The 20383-nt window shown below is 40.3% G+C and overlaps 1 protein-coding gene across 2 annotated transcripts in view; it reads right to left on the reverse strand.

Annotated features, from left to right (window-relative positions):
* Positions 1–16905, reverse strand: part of DRC11 (dynein regulatory complex subunit 11) — an 85260-nt gene extending 68355 nt beyond the window's left edge. The window contains exons 1-6 of one of the 2 annotated variants that reach the window (XM_089477823.1): positions 16884–16905; positions 15157–15226; positions 11633–11960; positions 9079–9198; positions 6077–6268; positions 4075–4146 (exon numbers count right to left, since the gene is read on the reverse strand). In XM_089477823.1, the coding sequence (XP_089333949.1) occupies positions 4075–4146; positions 6077–6268; positions 9079–9198; positions 11633–11960; positions 15157–15167 (723 nt within the window). In that variant the 5' untranslated portion in view covers positions 15168–15226; positions 16884–16905. Of the gene's footprint in view, positions 1–4074; positions 4147–6076; positions 6269–9078; positions 9199–11632; positions 11961–15156; positions 15227–16722 lie in introns of both variants that reach the window. The other variant, XM_089477822.1, reaches the window with a different exon arrangement.
* Positions 16906–20383: the final 3478 nt, after the last annotated feature.

The following is a 20383-nucleotide window of genomic DNA, read 5'->3' on the forward strand; positions in this document are numbered from 1 at the left end:
CGTCAACAAAATGTTGCAATGTAACCATGGTTTAGGATTTGAACTAGTTGGCAGCCCTGAATGTGAGTTCTTTATGTGCATACAACAGGAATATAACTAGAGGAATATTTTTTTTAAAAAAAATCTCATTTCAAAATCCCACCCCAAGACCTGCACCTGTGCTTATCTTCAGGATTAGAATAGAATAGAAATTTACTGTTAAAAGCTAAAAGCCGTCACAATATAAAATATATCCAAACAGTAAATACAAAAACAGTGCTTATCTTCAGGATATGAAAAGCTGTTAGGTTCTCTTAGGAGTAAATCCTCTTCCTCTTCATAGTTTACACCTTCAGCATTACCTGGGTCAAGTGTCCTCAACTAAAGACTTTGCTCTCTGACTCGCACAGTCTGCCCAGTGTCTAGTATGTTCATTATGGACTCAGTGTTCACAGGCTAAATAATGGCGGGTTATAAACCGCCATAAAGTACACGCTCCGCGCGTACTAGGGTTAGGAAGGGCCGTATTAGGGTTAGGAAGGTTCTTACCTTCCTGACGGCCCTTCCTCCCAGTACGTGCGGAGTGCAGACTTTATAGCGGCGCCCATCCACATGGGTGCCACCATTTTGACGACTTGGACGCTGTGCGTCCAGACATGTCACAGCGGAAGTGACACCGCGAGGGCGCGCTCCGCCCCTCGCGGCACCACTTCCACGTTCCGAAAAGGAGTGCCATTTGTCTGGCCGCTGGGGCTTCCCTACGCAGCAAATGGCGGCAGTGGGAAAACGGCCCCTGGATGGCCGTTTGTAACCCGCCATTGTGTCCTTACCTCGATCCCAATCCTATTGAAACACAACATTCCTCTCCATCCAATGTAAAAACACTTATTTTCAATGCCTGAGAGGTTTAAGGTGATTAAAAAAAACACTTCCAGTTTACTCCACTGTTTTTTGGAAAGTACTCCCTTGTTTGCACTGGCATCCGGAAAAGGCAGTGTTGTCTTTTTTTTTAGTGGGGGGGTGGGGGGTGTCTGCATGAACACATTTGCAGGTTGGCATATCACATCCCCATTCTTTATGGGCTTCACTTTATTGAAGCATGAGTGGACAATCAGAAGACTATTTAATTAAGAGAATATGCATATATGCCCATGCATTGTGGGGATAAAACCTCCTGCAGCTGCTGTGGTTGTGTGACCAGACATAAACCAATACAGCAAATATGTGCATAGACTAGAAACACCCCTTTGCACGGATGAGGTTCCTGTGTGGCTTTCCGAACTGATTTCATTTTGGAATAGAATGGGGTATGCGACAGTAAAGAGGTTAGACTGGAAAAGGAAGACTACACAGTGGAGTTGAGATACAGCCCTGGGGCTCAGCCCCATTCTTGATTTTCCTTCTGTCAGATAGAAGTGAAAAATTTCCAGACAGAACAATAGATAAATCCAGGTTTTAGTGCAACATTTATTTGTCAGCTGCATATCCAAATCTAGAAACAAAGGCAAAAAGAGGAGTTCCTATCTTTGGCATTCAGCAAGAACTTGAAAATATCCCTTTCCAAACAATAAGTTATTGCAGTATTTTCTTTTCTCTATGCTCTCAGTATTTCAAAAGTCTGGGAATCTGACAAGGTCATTTTTGTTGTTTATTTTATTTAAATGTACAGCTTTATATACTTCTACACCCCTAGGGAGTCTCCCAAGTATGTAAAAACCAATATCTCCAGTTAGTTTCCAAACAAGTACTTGACCACCAGAATTCATCATTAGAGAGAATGACAATCCTCCACTGCAACTAAGTAGCCGTCCTAGTTTAAAGTGGCAAGTAAAGGTGGAGCTTTAAAGAACTGTCCTTTTATTTGGTGCACACCTTTCAGGAAAGTCCTGTTTTCTGTGAAATAAGAAATGTACTGTACACACACACACACACACAAATACACACAGACAGATGGGGTCAATCAAGAATATTAAAAGCATGTGAAGAAAACAAGTGTGGATTAACGAGGTCATTAACATAAGAGGGAACTCTAGAGAATAAATGTAGAACATAAATAAAGCCACAATGGCATTTTAAGATGTATGTTTAATGGACAAGAATATTGACACCCCCTTAGTCATCTTATTTGCCTGTTCATAGAAGCTGAAGAATATTCACGCTCTACTTATTTATAAAGCCTGAAGTTTTGCTATAAGCAATCTAATTATTTCTTTAGCTACCACTCACATTATTTATAATGAGAGCCATTCTTGGAGAGACAAACTTTCTCAACTAGAGGATACATGACAGTGTATAGAATATATTACTCAGGCCATGCAATTAAATAAACTTACGTTATCTGAAATACATGTTAACAGAAACAGGATATATACTTATTTATGGTCAAATGATGTTTTTCTACACAGAACAGGTGTATTTAAGAATTCCTTGAAAGTGATATCGCGTAAGCTGCTACAAAACATAATTTTAGAGCAAGTGGAAGATCCTTACCCCTTGACAGTATAATGCCATTCAAACAAAGGCTTGAGAGGGGACTGTCGTTTAATCACTAATGGAAATTGGCTACTGGGAGAAGGAGCAGCTTTTTCCTGACCCAAAAAGGAGTGGATTTGGGGGCAGAATCTGGTTGGACTGGGGCTAAGAATCTGTTTGCCCTGGCCCCAATCCAGCCTAAAAGGGGCGGCTCTAAGCCATCCCTTTTGGGCTGTCTGTATCCCCCCTTAGTCTTCTTGTTTGTAAGAAAGGTCTCAAGAGCTGCATTTTATCTGGACAACATGAACAGCATTGTTTACTCCTTGTGAGCTGGTGCTGCATTTCTCAACCTTGAGATATGTTAACTGTTTGAGCTTTATTGACGTACTGTGTTATAAACTACCTTGAAGATTCTTTGATCAAAAATCAGTGTTTACCTATTTTATTTCAGTTTGGCCCCCAAAAGAGGACTGTGTGCTTCCATGCATCGCCAGAGAACTTGGGAAGAAATCCAGCATACAGATCAAGTTTGCTAAGGAATTAGTCAGGAATTACCTAGTTAAGTTAAATGAGTTTAAAATCTGAAGAGTCAGACAAACTGCATCCCAGAGTACTGAAGAAATTTGTTGACATACTGTCAGGACCACTTACCATCATTTCTGAGAAATCTCAGGATGACATGCTAGAGGACTAGAATAAGCAAATATTGTCTCTCTTTTCAAAAAAGGTAAAAAAGAAGATCCAGGAAACTACAGGCCAGTCATCCTGGGTCACTAATCCAGCAGATGGTGGGAAAGCTGTGTATGTCATTTATATAGATTTCTGCAAGGGATTTGATCAGGTTCCCCCAAGATATTTTGATTGTCAAACTGACTAAATATGGAATACAGTAAGCTCCCCAAATTTGCAGGGGTTAAGGACCATACAGGTAGAAAACCATAAATATAAACAATCATAAATAAAAATCATAAAGGATATTTTTTTAAACTAGAGAGGACATTTCTCTAGGAATCTAGGTCCTCTAGTGGGACTCTACGGTCAGCCTCTAGTGGAAGTTGACCACAGGTTCACTCTGGAGGACCCAGAGATTCCTAGAGAGAAAATATTAATCAAATTTGCAAATCATCAAATCCGTGAAAGGGAAACCAGCAAATGTGGGGGGCTGGCAGTAAATGGAAACAACTTTAGATGGATACATTATTGGTTTAAAAACTATGCTCAACAACTTGTCATCAATGGTTATGCTTCACATTGGAAGAAGGAGTATACCAGCCCTTTGCTTGCATCAATAGAAGCACAGTTTCCAAGTTGAGGGAAGTAAAAATCCACCTATATTTTGAGCTGGTCAGGCTTTTTTGGGGCCTTATTTTAAGAAGGATAAAGCCAAGTTGGAAGGAATTCAGAGAAGGGCAACAAGGATGACAAGAGATATGGAGGACAAAATATATGAGGAAATGTACAGAATAAATGGCTGAAGCAAGATATTTAATATATCTGTTTTGAGGTACAAATTTGTTTTTATCAACAAGTGTCCTTTATAATACAGAGATACAAAACACTTTCATTTGTATTATCTAATATTATATATTATTTAAAGTAATGAAAAATGTAAGGAAGACTCACCATGCCTAGAAATATCATTTCTTCTTCTCTAAGTTGCAGAGTTTTCTTCCACTGGGAGTGTCCGCGCCAGAACTGAATTTAAAACATATTTGTAATAGGATTAATTGTCATTTTTACTACTTCTTCTACACTATCAAGGTGAAGAATAAATGAAGGTAGCAAAATCAGACTGTACAAGGCTAACAACTGTCATTTACGGGTTGTCTTCTGGGGTTCTGTCACTAGTTAATGTTTCCATCATAATATACAACTACTTGTATATAATTATTCTGTTAATTAATTTAAAGTGCACATTTCTCTTATTCCACTATATTTTAATATTTCTATTTTTCCTTTCATATAACTATAAACAATAATATTTATACAGATATAATATTAAATTAATTGAAGCTCCTTTATTTTCTTAGCAAGCAAAATACATCATACTTTTGAAATGTGAATCACAATAAGTAATTTTTACTGATATAAGAATGTATGAACATTCAAAAGTATTTTCACATTTCTAAAAAAAAATCTGCTAAAAGTTACAATGTTGGAAAATATTAAACAGTTGCCAAACTGAATATAAGGAGCCAGCATGGCACAGTGATTTGCATGTTGGACTAAGACTCTGGACACCAGGTTTCAATTCCTGCTTGGGCATGAAACTCACTGGGTGACCTTGGGCAAGTCACACTCTCTCAGACTCAGAAGAAGGCAATGGCAAACCCCCTCTTGAAGAAATTTGCCAAGAAAATCCCATTATAGGTTCATCTTAGGGTCACCATTAAGTAAAAAATAACTTGAAGGCACACAACAGCAACAACAACATAACTGAATATGAGATTCCCTATGTAGCCACACTGCAGAAGTAAAGCAGTTTAATTCCTATGACTCTATCCTATCATGAAACTAATGACAGCTTTGCTTTAGGGTCACTCTAAGATGGGAAAAAATTGAAGGTACAGAACAACAATTTTCTTTTTGCCAGTTACAAGTTGAGAAGATTTTCAAAATTCAACCAAATTTCGCCTGGCTTTAGGAATATTCCATAGTGCAGAGATTATATGCAGTTGTCCTAGACCTCAAACATATCTGTTCTTTGTAATTTGATAATTTGATATGTTTTGGCAAGTATACTGTGTAAATATTATCACATCCTATTTTCCACTAAAAACAAAGGTAGCCTTATTTAAAATATGTCTGGTGCATGGGTTACAAATATTCAGAGATGTGAATTCTGACCAGACAACTTAGTACATTTGTTTATTTAAGAATGTAACCAGCTACAATGTTTCATACAATCTACAATTGTTTCCTAAAGTATAGGAGGCAATATTATTATCATTGTTTAGAAACCAACCTGATGGTATTTCATGACAGTAACAAAGAGCTCACATAAATTCATGATAATACTAAGTCTCGTAACTAGAGAATCTGAATGTTCATTGAGCGATGAGCCAAAATAATCCACCAAAATCCAAATCCAATTTGGAGGTGGACTTAAGTCCTTGGAAGACTTCCAGCTCTCAAATCTATTTGCACAATGGGGGTATTTCATAGCTTTACAGCAAGAGAAGTCTTGTAGCATCTATTTCTACTAAGCTGTCTAGGAACTCCAATATTCATTTTCATTGGCTTGGTCTACAGAAACAGAAATCTAGGCTTCCTCGATCAAAAGCAATCAATACTTTTAAGCATGTTTCCACCATCCACACTCACTTCTTCCTCAAAAGTTTAGGAAGTAGGTGGTGAGTGGACTAGGAATGGCAAACAGCTAGTAAAAAAGAATGAGGAGATTCCCATCTTAAGTCCTTCCAAGATTTCTTGGACAGTTTTAGGATATACCTCAAGCTTACTCCAAAAGTCTCCTGAGAATCCCCCGGAATTACACAGTGAAGTTGGGAGAACTTGGCTACTGCTAATTTAAATACAGATTACCACATATGCGTTAACCACATCAATTCATTTCATTTTCACAGCAACTTATATCTGATGAAAATATGTGGTGGGGGTTTTTTACCCTTTGAATGCATACTGCAGCAGTTTCCAGATCTGGGCCTTTTCTGCCATGAAGTCTGGCTAGCCTCTCCCTCTTTTCTTCCAGATAGATTTGCTTCATGAATGTAGCCCTGAGTCGACCTTGCCGAGCACGTTCAGCTATCTGAATAGCTCTAATAGCTTCTTCTAGAGGCATGATCTTTACCGGCTTTCGCTGCAACATAACATTGAAGTGTAAAATAAAAATGCATACATTTAGTGCACTTGTCTTTAAGCAAACCTAAATCCAATCTTGCAAAATATAAGGCACCCTCCTTTACTACTTTAACCGCCAAGGGCATTCTAAGTACAAATGGCTTTCCTGCTCTTACTATTTGTTGGCAATACCAAGGCACATAACAATCAACTCATAAATGCATCTAGTACTTCCACTCTCTGTTCCTGCTGGAATGCAATGAGGCCAGCATCCTAGGTCCTAGAGACTGTGGAAAGCTTTCCCAGTGCACCAGATTCCTTTGAATGGATGTTAGAAACCCTTGAAACTACACTTCACAAACAGAGCAGCAAGGGTGAGGAATGATTTGGCTCAGAATTCAACCCTGGCAGAGAAGAATATATAGAGCTGTAATGCTTACATCACAGTGGAGGTAAACATTACAAGCCCCTAAGTCCATGCTCCAAAGCAGGAAATTGCAAACCTCAACAACATCATGAAGTATTTTTCTGGTAATAAGTAACACATTTTTTCACTTTATTAGGATTTTATAGTACTGTACTGAGTAAAACAAATTATTTGATTTTTTTTCTTTTGTAGCTACTTATTATAATGGCCATTTTATATCAAGAGTCTACAAAGATGTTGCCAAGACCAACAGCTAGTGTGCAACAAAGCTGATGATTACTACACATACAGTTTGTCAGTGATTCAAGGATAGACATATTTTATACATCACTGCATGCATAGCTTCCTGTTCCTTTCAGCTTCCACATAAAAGATGTAGGCCTAAATTGCTATTTACAACTAGAGGACACTGACAGAAATTAATAAACGTATGTTACTGGTGACCCAACAGCTGTTTATTTCATTTGAGGCTACCATTTTATTTAGCCTGTAGCTACGAATATTAGTTATAAATAACTAAGGAGGAAAGGACATGGGTTTCAAGGTAATTCAGTGCCTAAATATATTTAGTGAACAGATTTATTATATTATTTGATTCAATTGTTCTTGTATAATACCATCAGTTTACATTAGGGGTGGAGAAAGTATGGCTTGTAGACCACATACAACCATCCAAAGGCCTTTTTTGCACACACACCCCAAACATTTGTTTGCTAAAAAATATTTTTAAAATGCTACAGGGTGTGGTCAGAGTTTGATTATTTTTGGCCCAGTAATTTCCAGTTTTGAAAAATGATTTTAGTCACCTCTGGTTTTGTGGGGTGAGAAAAGCACTTCCTGGCACTAAAGTAGCACAGAGGGCATTTTAAAATACTTAATAAAATAGAAATGTATCAAGCAGTACTGTATGTTAATACTCTGCTCTGGTCACTCCCATGAAATTAATGGTACCAAGAGCTGAGCAAAAACCATGAAGGATATAGGGAATTTTGTTCCTCTAACTACATAGCACTAACAAGAGTATCCATTCCCAGATTGTAAAATGCCATGCTGGATAACTTTGTGAAGATGCAAAGGTAATGGAGAAAGCATCATTGTTATACAGTTGACTGAGTAATGAATGGAAATTCATGATCAATTGTATTTGAGTTGTCTTCTATTTGTGTTCTAGATTCCCTACCTTCCTTCATTGCCTTCAGTTGCACTCAACTCAGGAATAAACAGAGGAAAACATGATCTGCTAAGCAAGAAAGATTGTTTAAGGATGATCATGTCAACCATCCAGATCATCTCTAACCTTCTATAGCAAAAGGCCTCAACAGGAGCATGAGCCAGAAAATTCTCCAGACTTCTCTGGAGCCTATCAGCCTCCAGACTCTCATCCTTTGCAAACAGTGACAGTAGCCACAAGACTAAATAGCAATTACCTATGACAAGGGCCACTCTCCGCCTACACAACTGTGAAAAACAGGAGCCTTAGCATGGATGTGGAGTCCTCCTCAGGAACAATAATTCAATATCCTCATTCAACAGAATGAACCACCAATCTGTCTCACCCACCTAACCAAAGATGGCAACACTCCAGAATTCCTCTACATCACACTCATGTTGAAAATCAGTAGACAGCAGGATACAGATAGGTAAGATAGTCTTGCAGATTTCAGAAAAAAATATCTAGGGGAAGTGGTGTTGGCCATATAGGAAAGTATAGCATCACCCAAAATCCAGAAATCAGTGATACCTTTATTGGACCAACCAAAATGCAGATTATACATATACAGATTATACATAACATCAGGCAAAGGTGTTAAAATCATACAGGAGAAAGAAAGGGGGAAAATTGACCATATTAGACATAATCCTGCATTTGATTTAAATGTTGTGGTTGTTGTCCTCAGTTCTGATGGTATGGAAGAGTATTCTGGTCATGAGGGTACTGGGAGATTTAGTCCAGGAAGTAAACTTTCAATTCCATTAGCAAGACAAAAAGCTACTGCCTCTGAGATCCAGTTTGTCTTGAATTCCTATGCATCCTAGTTCAGCCTCCTTATGTATAATCATGTCATGGATAGGAAGATTATGTGGTAAACATCTGCCTAAAATGTTGCTAATTTAACAAACACAATGCAACCAGCAGACAGTATTCCCATTAACTAGGCAGAATTGCTATCAAAGAACCAAAGGAACAGCAAGAAATGCAATGTCAGTGGCTACAAATCCCAAAATGTTATCTCTCTGCAAAGGTTCAGTACATCTATTGCAATGAGACAGGGATGCTGGACAACACTACAAAGCAGGCAAGACTACAGATCTCAGAAGTAGGTACCAAAATTATTGCTTGGGTGGCCAGCATCTCGGGCTATTCCAGCATTGATTAAATAGTATATATACTGTATACTCACAGGTTCATCATCATACATTCCAGCATTCAACATTATCTGAGCGAGGATTCTCTCTCTCTCTTTCAACACCTTCAATTTTTCTTTAATAAAATACCTTGGGATAGGGATTTCAATGTTTTCCTATTGCAGGAGGAAAATATATTTGTGTAAACCATATCAGTCCTTCATATAAAATATTTTTAACACATACTTGCACGAAGTGCTCAAGAAATATTTCAAGAAGTATTAAGTACTCTAGTTTATAACAGATGCTCTGGTAGTTCTCTCCAATTGTTTGAACATAGTCAATGTATAATTCTTGGGGTGATAAAGTCCATGGAAAGATACACCCTCCAACTGCATTGATTCATGTCACCCTCCAACTGCACTGTGCTGAGTAATAACTAATTATGGCCCGAAACAGATGGGCCAAAAGGGCCACAGTTGGGCTGCACTGGGGGAGTGGCATTTGCATGATGCATGCCCCGAACGTGGTTGAAAGCTGCTCTGAGCCCTCCGCAACCCGGAAGAGCCAGGTCAAAAAGGAACAGATAAAGATTTTTGGCAACTGGTTCAGGACCAGGAGTGTAGTAGTGGACTGGTTTGGGACTGGATGCATGTGGTTGCCATGATCCAGCAATGATCAAGGCAGGAGCGGCCACTGGCTATTCCTTTTGCTCCATCTGTTTGGGGCGTAGAAAATGGTTAAAAACCAACAGGATAATATGTGTGAAGCAGGAACACCTGAACATATTAATATAATTACAGTACTGTGTAATAACTGCTATCTTATGCTGATATTTATTATGCCAAAATTATATTTAACTTATTGCATAATTTTTGCACCGAGAAATACACACCCATACATATTTTCATTGGTGATTTGTGTCCTGTTAATATATTATTACCTAGGTTCAGGAAAGGTTTGGGACAAGCAAAGTAGGAGATGGGAAAAATATGATTCCTCACCAAATTTTCACAACTGAAAGTGACACATGAAGGGTGCACAAAGTGTTTTCAAAACTCAGAGATTAGAAATGGCTCAAAATAAAAACAAATTTTTAAAGTGCTAGAATTTCCCCAACAACTTGCACATTTTCGTAAGTTCTGATTATACTGAAAATGGGAGCAATTCTCTGAATTGACCAGGCTACAAAGTGAGAGGATATTGGCTTAAATCCAATTGTTATTTACAACTACAGTGGTCCCTCCAGATTCACAGCCTTGGCACTCGCATCTTTGTCATTTGCGAGGCCAAGGCCATGTCTCCCCCTCCCTCCCTCCCTTACCATCATCTTCCTTGCTGGGGAATTTAATTGGAGCCTGGGCCAACAGGGCTTGTAATTGGCCCCAGCAGCTATCAGGACTCTCTATCCCAACAGTGCTCAGGGCCCCCCTGCCACAGCCAATTGATGTTTCATGTGTCCATTGGTTGCGGATTTAGTTGGCCCTTAGTATTTGCATGGGTTCCAGTCTGCGCTCCCCCCCATGGATACCAAAAACCATGGGACCTCAAGTACTATGGTTTTTTAATGGTGGTGCACCAACAGTGTTATTAGAGCCAATGGAATATGCCATCTGCGGATTCTCAATTCCATGGATTGAAGCATACTGTAAGTGTTGTATGTAAATGTGGATTTACCATTCAGCAACTGATTTAGCATGTCTGCTGTAACCTGGTAAGCAACTGAATTTAGGCCTCTACCTCCCCTGGTAAGTCTCAATACTTTTCTGAATCTTGCCACGAAACAGAGGTTTAACTACAGAAACAGAAAACTGTAGCATAATAGTCAATCTAAACCGCTGTTAAATACTGAAAACCACAAGAAGTGGCATTGCTCCTCCAGATCTCAACAGCTTCATGGTGAAAACTGTATAAATTCTGTAATGAAAATGAGAATGGGAAACCAGTTCTGTTTGTTTCAAATAACAGTAGATATGACAATGGTGTGGCAAGAATAACTGCAAAATTCCAGTCACTGTTATTTAAATAAATACCATATATATTTGTCTATAAGTCAAAAAATGTAAGCCCAAAAATGGGCTCCCAAATCCTAGGTAGACATATATATGGTAATACTTCTCCATGAGCCTTGGGAAAGCTGTGGAGAAGGGAGGGGGGGAGAGAAGAGAGAAATCGGAGGTCTTAGTCCCCTTTTTTTGCAAGCCACCAGCCTTGGAGAAGGTTGTGGGGAAGGTAGGGAAATAGGAGGTTTGTGTCCACATTTTGCATGCCCAGACTGTGATCCTTGGGAGAGGTCCAGAGAGGGAGAACAAAGTAGTATCCCCCCTCTGTTTAGATACTTTGTTACATGCCCCTGAGTTTGACCCTCGACTTATCCACGGGTAATATCAAAATCCATCATTTTGTTTCCAAAATCTGCCCTCAACTTATACATGAAGTTGAGTGATATACAAGTATATCACTCGCATGGGTTCCAGTCTGCGCTCCCCCCATGGATACCAAAAACCATGGGACCTCAAGTACTATGGTTTTTTAATGGTGGTAATTCTATTTAAGCTATGTTAGCATTGACATTATTGAACTGAAATATTATGTTAGAAGTATACTTACAGGGGGCAGCTTAAGGTCCTGTAAAATGTCATCAAAGTAATGATATTCAGAATACTCCAGTTCTACCATTTCATTCTTCAATTCCAAAATACGGCCCATTACTCCATCCAGAACGTGTCGAATAATTATACGTTTTTGTGGGTGAACAATCTGGTCATAAGCAGCTTCCAAGTTGCGAAATATTTGCACATATTTGATGTAGAAAGTAGCAAGCATTTGAAACACTACTAAGCGATCTTTCAGTGGCTTTTGGGACTTTTCTTCAATCTCCTTCTGCAGCAGACTGTTGAGGGATTCTTGGGCATCTGCCCATATTTTATTGTAAGTGCTAAATGAAAGAGGAGAACACTTTAGTTCTTGAAAGGAGTACTAAAAAAGTAGACATTGATAGAATAACTAACACCTATAAGTTACACAAGACTGCAGCCCTACAGTACAATGTCATCTATATCTACTCAGTAATAAGTTCAATTAATTTCAACAGGATTTTTTCCGGGTTCCTCTATACACAAATGTACAACACTATTTACCATATGTCTTCTCAGATTCCCGCTAAGTTCAATGGGGCTTGATCTAATGTAAGCAGCAATAAAACAGCAGCAATGGTGTGTTACAGATTCATATCGCCACATCTTTTAAATGCTGTATTAAATATATTTTAAAACTGTTCATTTGAAAACTAAGATCTTGCAAATGAATCTTAAAACAATATCAGTTAGCTTTAAATTAACTAATCTTTAGCATATATACTAGACAGATAACATTGAAGTTATGTGGGTAACTATAGAATTTTCTATGACAAGATGTAATAGGGAGTTATTTGCTTTCTTTTAAAATCATTTTACATATGCAGTTGAATGTGAAGATTTTTTTCCGTTAAATACTACTAATTCTCAAGTTCCATCAAAATATCTACAGGTATTCACAACAATTTTAAAATATAAGCTTCCTGTAATTGAAAATGTAAATCTTTGAGTGGATTTAAATGTATTTTGTATAATTTTCCATTTATGTCATTATACAACCATCCTATCTTCATCACTCACCATGGCATTACCTTTCCACGGGGCAAGAGGCTATGCAGCTGGTAGCAGTGCTGCTAGGGGGGTCTCTCATGTCAGAATTGCTACTGCTGAGGAGTAAGACTAAATGTGCCAAACAGCTACTGGGCAGCAGCAATAATGGGGGTGAAACTGGCATAGGATCCCTCTGAGACAATGGCAGTGGCACCAGGACGAACATATGGTACTAATACTCAGAAGGAGACACAGTAAATCCCTTTTAAATGTCTTTCACTGATTTTTATTGTAAGCCATCTGTTATTTAGGCTGCGTCTGCACTGCAGAAATAATGTAGTTTGACACTGCTTTAATTGCCATGGATCCATCCTATGGAATCCTGGGATTTGTAGTTTGGTGGGGGCATCAGAGTTCTCTGACAGGGAAAGCTAAATGTCTTACAAAACTACAAATCCTAGTAATAATAATAATAATAATAATAATAATAATAATAAATCTTTATTTCTATACCGCTTTTCCTGGGATCAAAGCGGTTTACAAATTCAAAGCAACTATACAGCACAGGATTTACAATATAAAATACAATCAGAAGTACATTAGGTTAAAACATCATATAAAAGCAGTTAAAATCTCCATAGTATTCCATAGCATTGAGCCATAAAGGTTAAATTTCCATCAAACTGCATTATTTCTGCAATGAAGATGCATTCTGGTTCTTCAACAAAAGTCTGTCTGACTTGGGAGATCCTATCAACAGTAATACTTCTGTTAGCATAGGCTGAAACAGACGGGCCAAATAACCTGGCTTCCGGCTTAGTTTAGGGTGTAGCGTTTAGATCATGCATGCCTCAGGCATGGCCAGAAGCCGCACCGAAGCCACGTCTTTGCTGAAGAAATGGGCCAAAAAGGAGTGGACAAGACCCGCTCCTTTTGCTGGCCTGGTTCAAAACTGTGGCGATGGCCTGAATTGGGGCTGGGCTCGTGCGATTGCCACAGCACTGCCTACTTTACTGGGCCTGCTTGTTTCGGCCCATAGTTTGTTACCTCCTAAGAACACGCAATCCCACCACAGAAAGCTGGTGCCATAGAGTATATTATGCACTTCAGTCTACTGCTACTCCTTAAATACATGGTGAGGGAGAACACAAGAACAACTGTATTAGATGACACACAAAGCCTAGCTAGGCCAGGTTCCTGGGCTCACAGTGGCCAAGCAGATATCCCCAGGCATACTAAGAGCACACTTGAGCTAGCAGATAGGCATCATGATCTCTGTATTCAAAAATACATTTTTACAAGAAATATGACACATAAGCAAGTTGGCTTCTTTGGAGGTAACTCTCTGGAGGTATGAGTAGCTCTACCATGAATGTTAAATGACAGTAAGCCTTTTTTCACTTTCCTATATGCAATTTACTGTTACCCTTTAACATTTTAAGGTTGAAATCAGAGGCACATGCGAATTAAAATGTAATAGCCTAAAAACACTTGTTCTTTCTCATCTTTTTTTAAAAAGGTACATTGAAAACAAATATATGGAACAAATGGAAAAAAAGAGATCAAGTCAACCTATTCAGTCTGAAACTGGCTTACTACCTGACACAATCCAGCCTCACATATTTCAAAAGAAGAATTGAACACTTGCTTAAATTTCTCCCAGCAGAATGGGACATCAAGTGCATGTCACAGTGCTTGATTATGGAAGAAGTGTAAGCTAAACAATGACCCAGTACAGACGGTATGGAAGCACCGTCCTTGGGCCAAAACTAGGGCTGGGGAACCGCATGCTCCCCAGCCCTAGTTCGTATGGATGGAGCTTTTGAAGGGGTGTCGTCCATACACTGCGTGTGATGATGGCGTCACACATGCGCTGCCTCCACACGGACTGGCACATGCGTGACATCACTGTGAAGCTGCAGGGTGCTTGGGGCGCCCTTTCAGCATTGCAGGAAGACGCTCCGAACGGAGCTCCTTTTGTGTACGAGCATCGCTGGCACAGCCTCTACATGGGTGCGCCAGCGATGCAAAAGAGAAAGGGGCCGCAGTTGTCGGGGTGTCCAGGGGCACGAAGCCCCATGGACACCTCTTTCCAGGCCACACAGAAGCGCCGGGTTGGGTTGGGGCCTCTGGGCTGCCGGCAAGAAAAGGGGTGGCTGCGGACACCCCTTTTCTGCGGTCTGTACCGTGCCAATATTTGCAGTGGAAAAGGGAAGAAATCTGTTCCGCATAATTCAGAGAGAAAATGGGCACATTTAAGTCTTACTGATCTCAATTACAAGAGACCTCAGTACTTGCATGCCCTTTTGCATGGAAACCAATGGACTTTGTAAGTGTTTAAGTATGACTTAATCTTATTGTTGAAGTTGTGAATGGACAGTGTCTCCAATGAGTTTGGAAGTATGAACCTGGAAGACAGCAACCAATTTGGGTATTTGCCTGCCTGGGACTGATCACTTTTCTCAGTCAACCTGCACATAAGCCTAGTGGTGTTTTGTTTTTACTTACGTGTGAGACATGATGGTGTGAGAAAAGGCTCTCTTTTGTCTCTAGCTTGCCATTCCACCGTTCTTGTTTTCTGAAGGAAAAGAAAAACATGCTTGAAAAAGGATTAGGAACACCGTAGTTTTTTGTGGGATTTTCAGGCTATATGGCCATTTTCTAGAAGAGTTTCTTCCTGACGTTTCACCAGCATCTGTGGCTGGCATCTTCAGAGAATGCTTGCCTGGAAAGGAGTTGGGTATATATATATTGTGTGACCTGAGAAGGGAGGAGTGATTTGCATGTGTATTGTTTAGTTGCTAATGGCAGGCCTCAGGGTGGGAGGGTCTGCAAAAGAGGATTAGTGTCTGCTTGATTAGTGCTCATTGTCTGCTGGGAAGCTCCTGACCCTGGGAGATTTCTCATTTGCATTTGTTGAGTCTTGATCTTGCTATTTTTCAGGACTCGTAGCCAAACCTTTTTTACTTTAAGGGTTTCCTGTTTCCTGTTGAAATTGTCCAGGTGTTTGTGGATTTCAATGGCTTCCCTGTGCATCCTGACATGGTAGTTGTTGTTGTTGACATGGTCCAGAATTTCAGTGTTTTCAAACAGTATTTTATGCCCCAGATGGTTTGTAACATGTTCTGCTACTGCTGATTTTTCTGGCTGGCCCAGTCTGCACTAATCAAGCAGACCCTCCCATGCTGAGGCCTGCCATCAGCACAGAACAATACACATGCAAATCACTCCTGCTTTCCCAGGCTCACACAGTGTGTGTGTGTGTGTATTTATATATATATACACACACACCCAAGTCCTTTCTAGGCAAGCATTCTCTGAAGATGCCAGCCACAGATACTGGTGAAACATCAGGAATAAACTCTTCTAGAACATGGCCACATAGCCTGAAAGACCCACAAAAAACTAATAATAACGTAGAGAGATCTTGCAGCACCTTTGAGACTCTGTGAAAGAAAGAAATTGGCAGTATGAGCTTTCATAGATTTCAGTCTAATTCCTCAAATGCAGTTGGATATAATAATGATGATGATGATGATGATGATAACAATAATGTAGAGAGATGTTGCAGCACCTATGAGACTCACTGAAAGAAAGAAGTTGGCTGCATGAGCTTTTGGAGACTTCTGTCTACTTTCCCAGGTGCAGAAGTGGACTGAAATCTAGCAAAGCTCCTGTTGCCAATTTCTTTCAGTGAGTCTCAAAGGTATTGCAGGATGTCTCTATGTACTTATGTATTAGTTGCTTGTTTTGTATTGTTGTTATAAAACAAATAAAAACACTTAAGTATTTAAAAAGCCCTCTTTATATCTTTGACTCTAACTGGTCTGTTCTCTCTGTTCTCTAGCAGTCAAAGTGAGACCCTCTCTTTATCCAACAAAACTTGTCCCCCCCCCCACTGCCACCAGAAGGAGGGAAGGAGAGGGAGGGAAAGGAGCTGGGTGGGAATGCCCCTAGTAGCCCCCTTTTCCTTCCCCCTTTCCAGCCATACTCTCTCAGCTTTCCCCCCCAGCCAGCTCCCCCAGCATTGCCACAACTGAGGTGGTCTACTGTTGTTGTTGCTACTCCCCAGACCTCTCTCTCTTCCTCCTCCTCCTCCTCTGCTGCTGCTTCTTCCTTCCCTGGCTGCCAGAGCAGAGGGGCTCTATGGCTGCTTCCTTAGCAACCGACGCCAGGCCCAAAGTGGAGCCCTAACGACTGCCCACTTTCTCTTCCTCCTCCTCCAGTCCTCTTACTCTTTCCTGGGCCGTTGCTAAGGAAGCCCCAAGATGGCGCCTCCTCCTCCTCCTCCTCCTCCTCCTCCCTCCTCCCTTAGGCTTTGGGGCTTCCCTTCCTTTGCAACTTGAGAGGCAGCAGAGCTTGCTTCCTAAATCAGCCCCCCCCCCCCCATCAGCCCCCTGATTTTATTGGCAATATTGACTTATTCAAAGATATCATGGCCATGTTAGTCTGTGTGGAATCAGTCTGTAGAAAGATCTTGCAGCCCCTTTGAGACTCACTGCAAGGAAGGAGTGGGCAGCATGAGATTTCCTAGGCTTAAATCTACTTCCTCAGATGCATATTATCATTATTATTATTATTATTATTATTCAAAGATGTAGCCATGTTAGTCTGTGGAATCAGTCTGTAGAGAGATCTTGCACCCCCTTTGAAACTCATCGAAAGAAAGAAAGTGACAGCATGACTTCAGTGTACTTCCTGAGATGCATATCATTATAATTATTATTATTGTTATTATTATTTCAAAGATATAGCCATGTTAGTCTGTGGAATCAGTCTGTAGAAAGATCTTGCAGCTCCTTTGAGACTCACTGGAAGAAAAAAGGCGACAGCATGACTTCAGTGTACTTCCTGAGATGCATATCATTATAATTATTATTATTGTTATTATTATTTCAAAGATATAGCCATGTTAGTCTGTGGAATCAGTCTGTAGAAAGATCTTGCAGCTCCTTTGAGACTCACTGGAAGAAAAAAGGCGACAGCATGACTTCAGTGTACTTCCTGAGATGCATATTATTATTATTATTATTAAAAGATACTCTAGGAATATCTATTCTTGTAGCCCCTTTGAGACTCACTGGAAGCATAAATTTGGCAGCAGAAGCTTTCATAGACTAAAGTCTACTTCCCCAGATGCATATTATTATTATTATTATTATTATTATGATGATTCAAAGATAAAGCTGTGTTAGTCTGTGAAATCAGTACACAGAGAGATCTTGTAGCCCTTTTGAGACTCACTGAAAGGAAGAAGGTGGCAACATGAGCTTTCGTAGACTTCAGTCTACTTCCTCAGATGCATATTATTATTATTATTATTATTATTATTATTAAAAGATATAGCCATGTTAGTCTGTAGAATCAGTCTGTAGCGGGATGTTGTAGCACCTTTGAGACTGACTGAAAGAAAGAAATTGGCAGCAGGAGCTTTCCTAGACTTCAGTCTACTTCTTCAGATGCATATCATTATTATTACTATTATTATTATTATTTCAAAGATATAGTCATGTTAGGCTGTACAATCAGTACATAGATCTTGCAGCCCCTTTGAGACTCACTGAAAGGAAGAAGGTGGCAGCAGGAGCTTTCCTAGGCTTCAGCCTACTTCCTCAGATGCATACTGCTGCTGCTACTACTACTACTACTATTAATGCATCTGAGGAAAGCCAAAATGGAAGAAAGGACCAAATCAAAAGCTATACTCTACACTATACTATACATTCATTGCATAGTGTTTATTTATAGCTATATTACATGTACTCTATTTTATTATGAATGCAATCCTATTTTTCAGATAAACCATTGAAATGCCTTCTTGGTTTGCAAGAGACTTATAGAGAACTCTGAGCAAGACAAAGGCTTAAAATGGTGCTTTACCAGCAACAAAACCTTAACTGAATCTTTGCTGTTGTTGTGTGCACTCAAATTGTTTCCGACTTGTGCGGATCCTAAGGGGAATCTGTCATGGGGTTTTCTTGGCAAGATTTGTTCAGAGGCAGTTTGCCTTTGCCTTCCCTTGAGGCTGAGAGTGTGTGACTTGCCCAAGGCCAGCCAGTGGGTTTCCATGGCCATGCTGGGAATCAAATGCTGGTCTTCGGAGTTATACTCCAACACTCAAATCACTACGCCACATTTAAATTATTCCTTTCCTTTGTCCATTGTACTGAAATTATAGAATAAACGCTTTTAACATCTGCATTGTGTCCTCATGAGGTCCATTGCCTAACACATTTGCAGTCCTTTTCCACTCCAAGAAACAAATGGGCATCTCTGGGGGCAAATCCTGGCTGCTCCTCCTCCTAGGAAAATAGTAATTTAGGAGGATCCACCCTATCCCTCTATTTGCAACCAGGATGAACTTTCAAGTAGACACATTTCTCAAAAAGGAACAGCAAGTGGTGTTACTCAATGGGCTTCTCAGTCATGCTCAGAATGAGGACATTTTGGAATTCCTCCTGGACAGAAGGTTGAAATGGAGCACATGTCCTGGAAAAGGAGGGCCTCTGGTCATTCTGGGGAGACCATGCCCCATGCAGGCTGAATTCCAGTTGGGCTGAAGGGCCAGAAGATCCATAGGGCAGGCTGCAGGGGGTGTCTTAGCAAAAGGAATCCTCACCCATATTTTCTCACCCACCAGTCCTGTCCCACTCTCCATAGAAATACCTCACTTCTCCCTTCTCTGCTGCCCAGAATCACTATTTATTCAAGAATTACTGCTTGGCTGCATGAAAGCCACAAATACCAGGCACACTCAGAACAAGGGTATGCTGTTGTTGTGTGCCTTTAAGCTTTTGATTGTGTACTCCTGCATGGCAGGGGGATGGACTGGATGTCCCTTATGGTCTCTTCCAACTCTATGATGTTCATAGGATAGGATTCTAAGTTGTTTCCAGAGTCAGCGTGGCATGGTCACAGCACTGGACGAGGACTCTGGAGGCCAGGCTTAACCATGGAAACCCACTGGGTGACTTTGGGCAAGTCACACTCTCTCAGCTGTAGAAGATGGCCATGGCAAACTCTCTCTGAAGAAATCTTGCCAAGAAAACCCCAGAAGTCAGAAACAAATTGAAAGCAAACAACAACAACAACAAAGTTGTTTCTGACTTGTGATAACCCTAAAGCGACCCCATCAGAAGGGGGGGGGGGTTGGTGGTGAGAGTATGGCCTGTTACAGACTGCCAAAATAAAGCTGCTTCGGGTCTCTTTGGAGGTATGCTATTTAAATGATGCATGGGTCCTAAGAGTCTGGAGGTCGCGCCAAAGCCACACTCCATTCCTAAGCACTGGAGTGCAGCTTTGGTGCAGCTTCCGGATTCTTAGGATGCATGCATCATTTAAACAGCATACCTCCAAAGAGGCCCGAAGCAGCTTTATTTTGGCAGTCTGTAACAGGCCTATGTGTCTCACCCAAGGTTATAGTGGGTTTCCATGGCCAAGCAGGTATCCAGAGGTCAATGCTCAAACTGCTATGTTGGCTCTTAGGAAACAGTTATAACAGTGGTGATTATTGAATGGGGGGACAAAGGACGGGAGCAAAGCGGATCCCTGCTGACCTTATTGTGCGATTGGGCAATAGACTATCACACATGCCATCACTATCCTGTCAATGAAGTGGAATTGTCTTGTCACTTTTGAATAACAGAAACTTCTGTTAACGAAAAATGACAGGACAATTCCACTTCACTGATGGGATAATGACGGGATAAGCGCAACATCGTCTGATAATCTTTTG

Source organism: Sceloporus occidentalis, unplaced genomic scaffold, assembly GCF_023333645.1.
Source record: "Sceloporus occidentalis isolate IW3139 unplaced genomic scaffold, rSceOcc1.0.p SCAF_12, whole genome shotgun sequence".
NCBI classification, from domain to species: domain Eukaryota; kingdom Metazoa; phylum Chordata; class Lepidosauria; order Squamata; family Phrynosomatidae; genus Sceloporus; species Sceloporus occidentalis.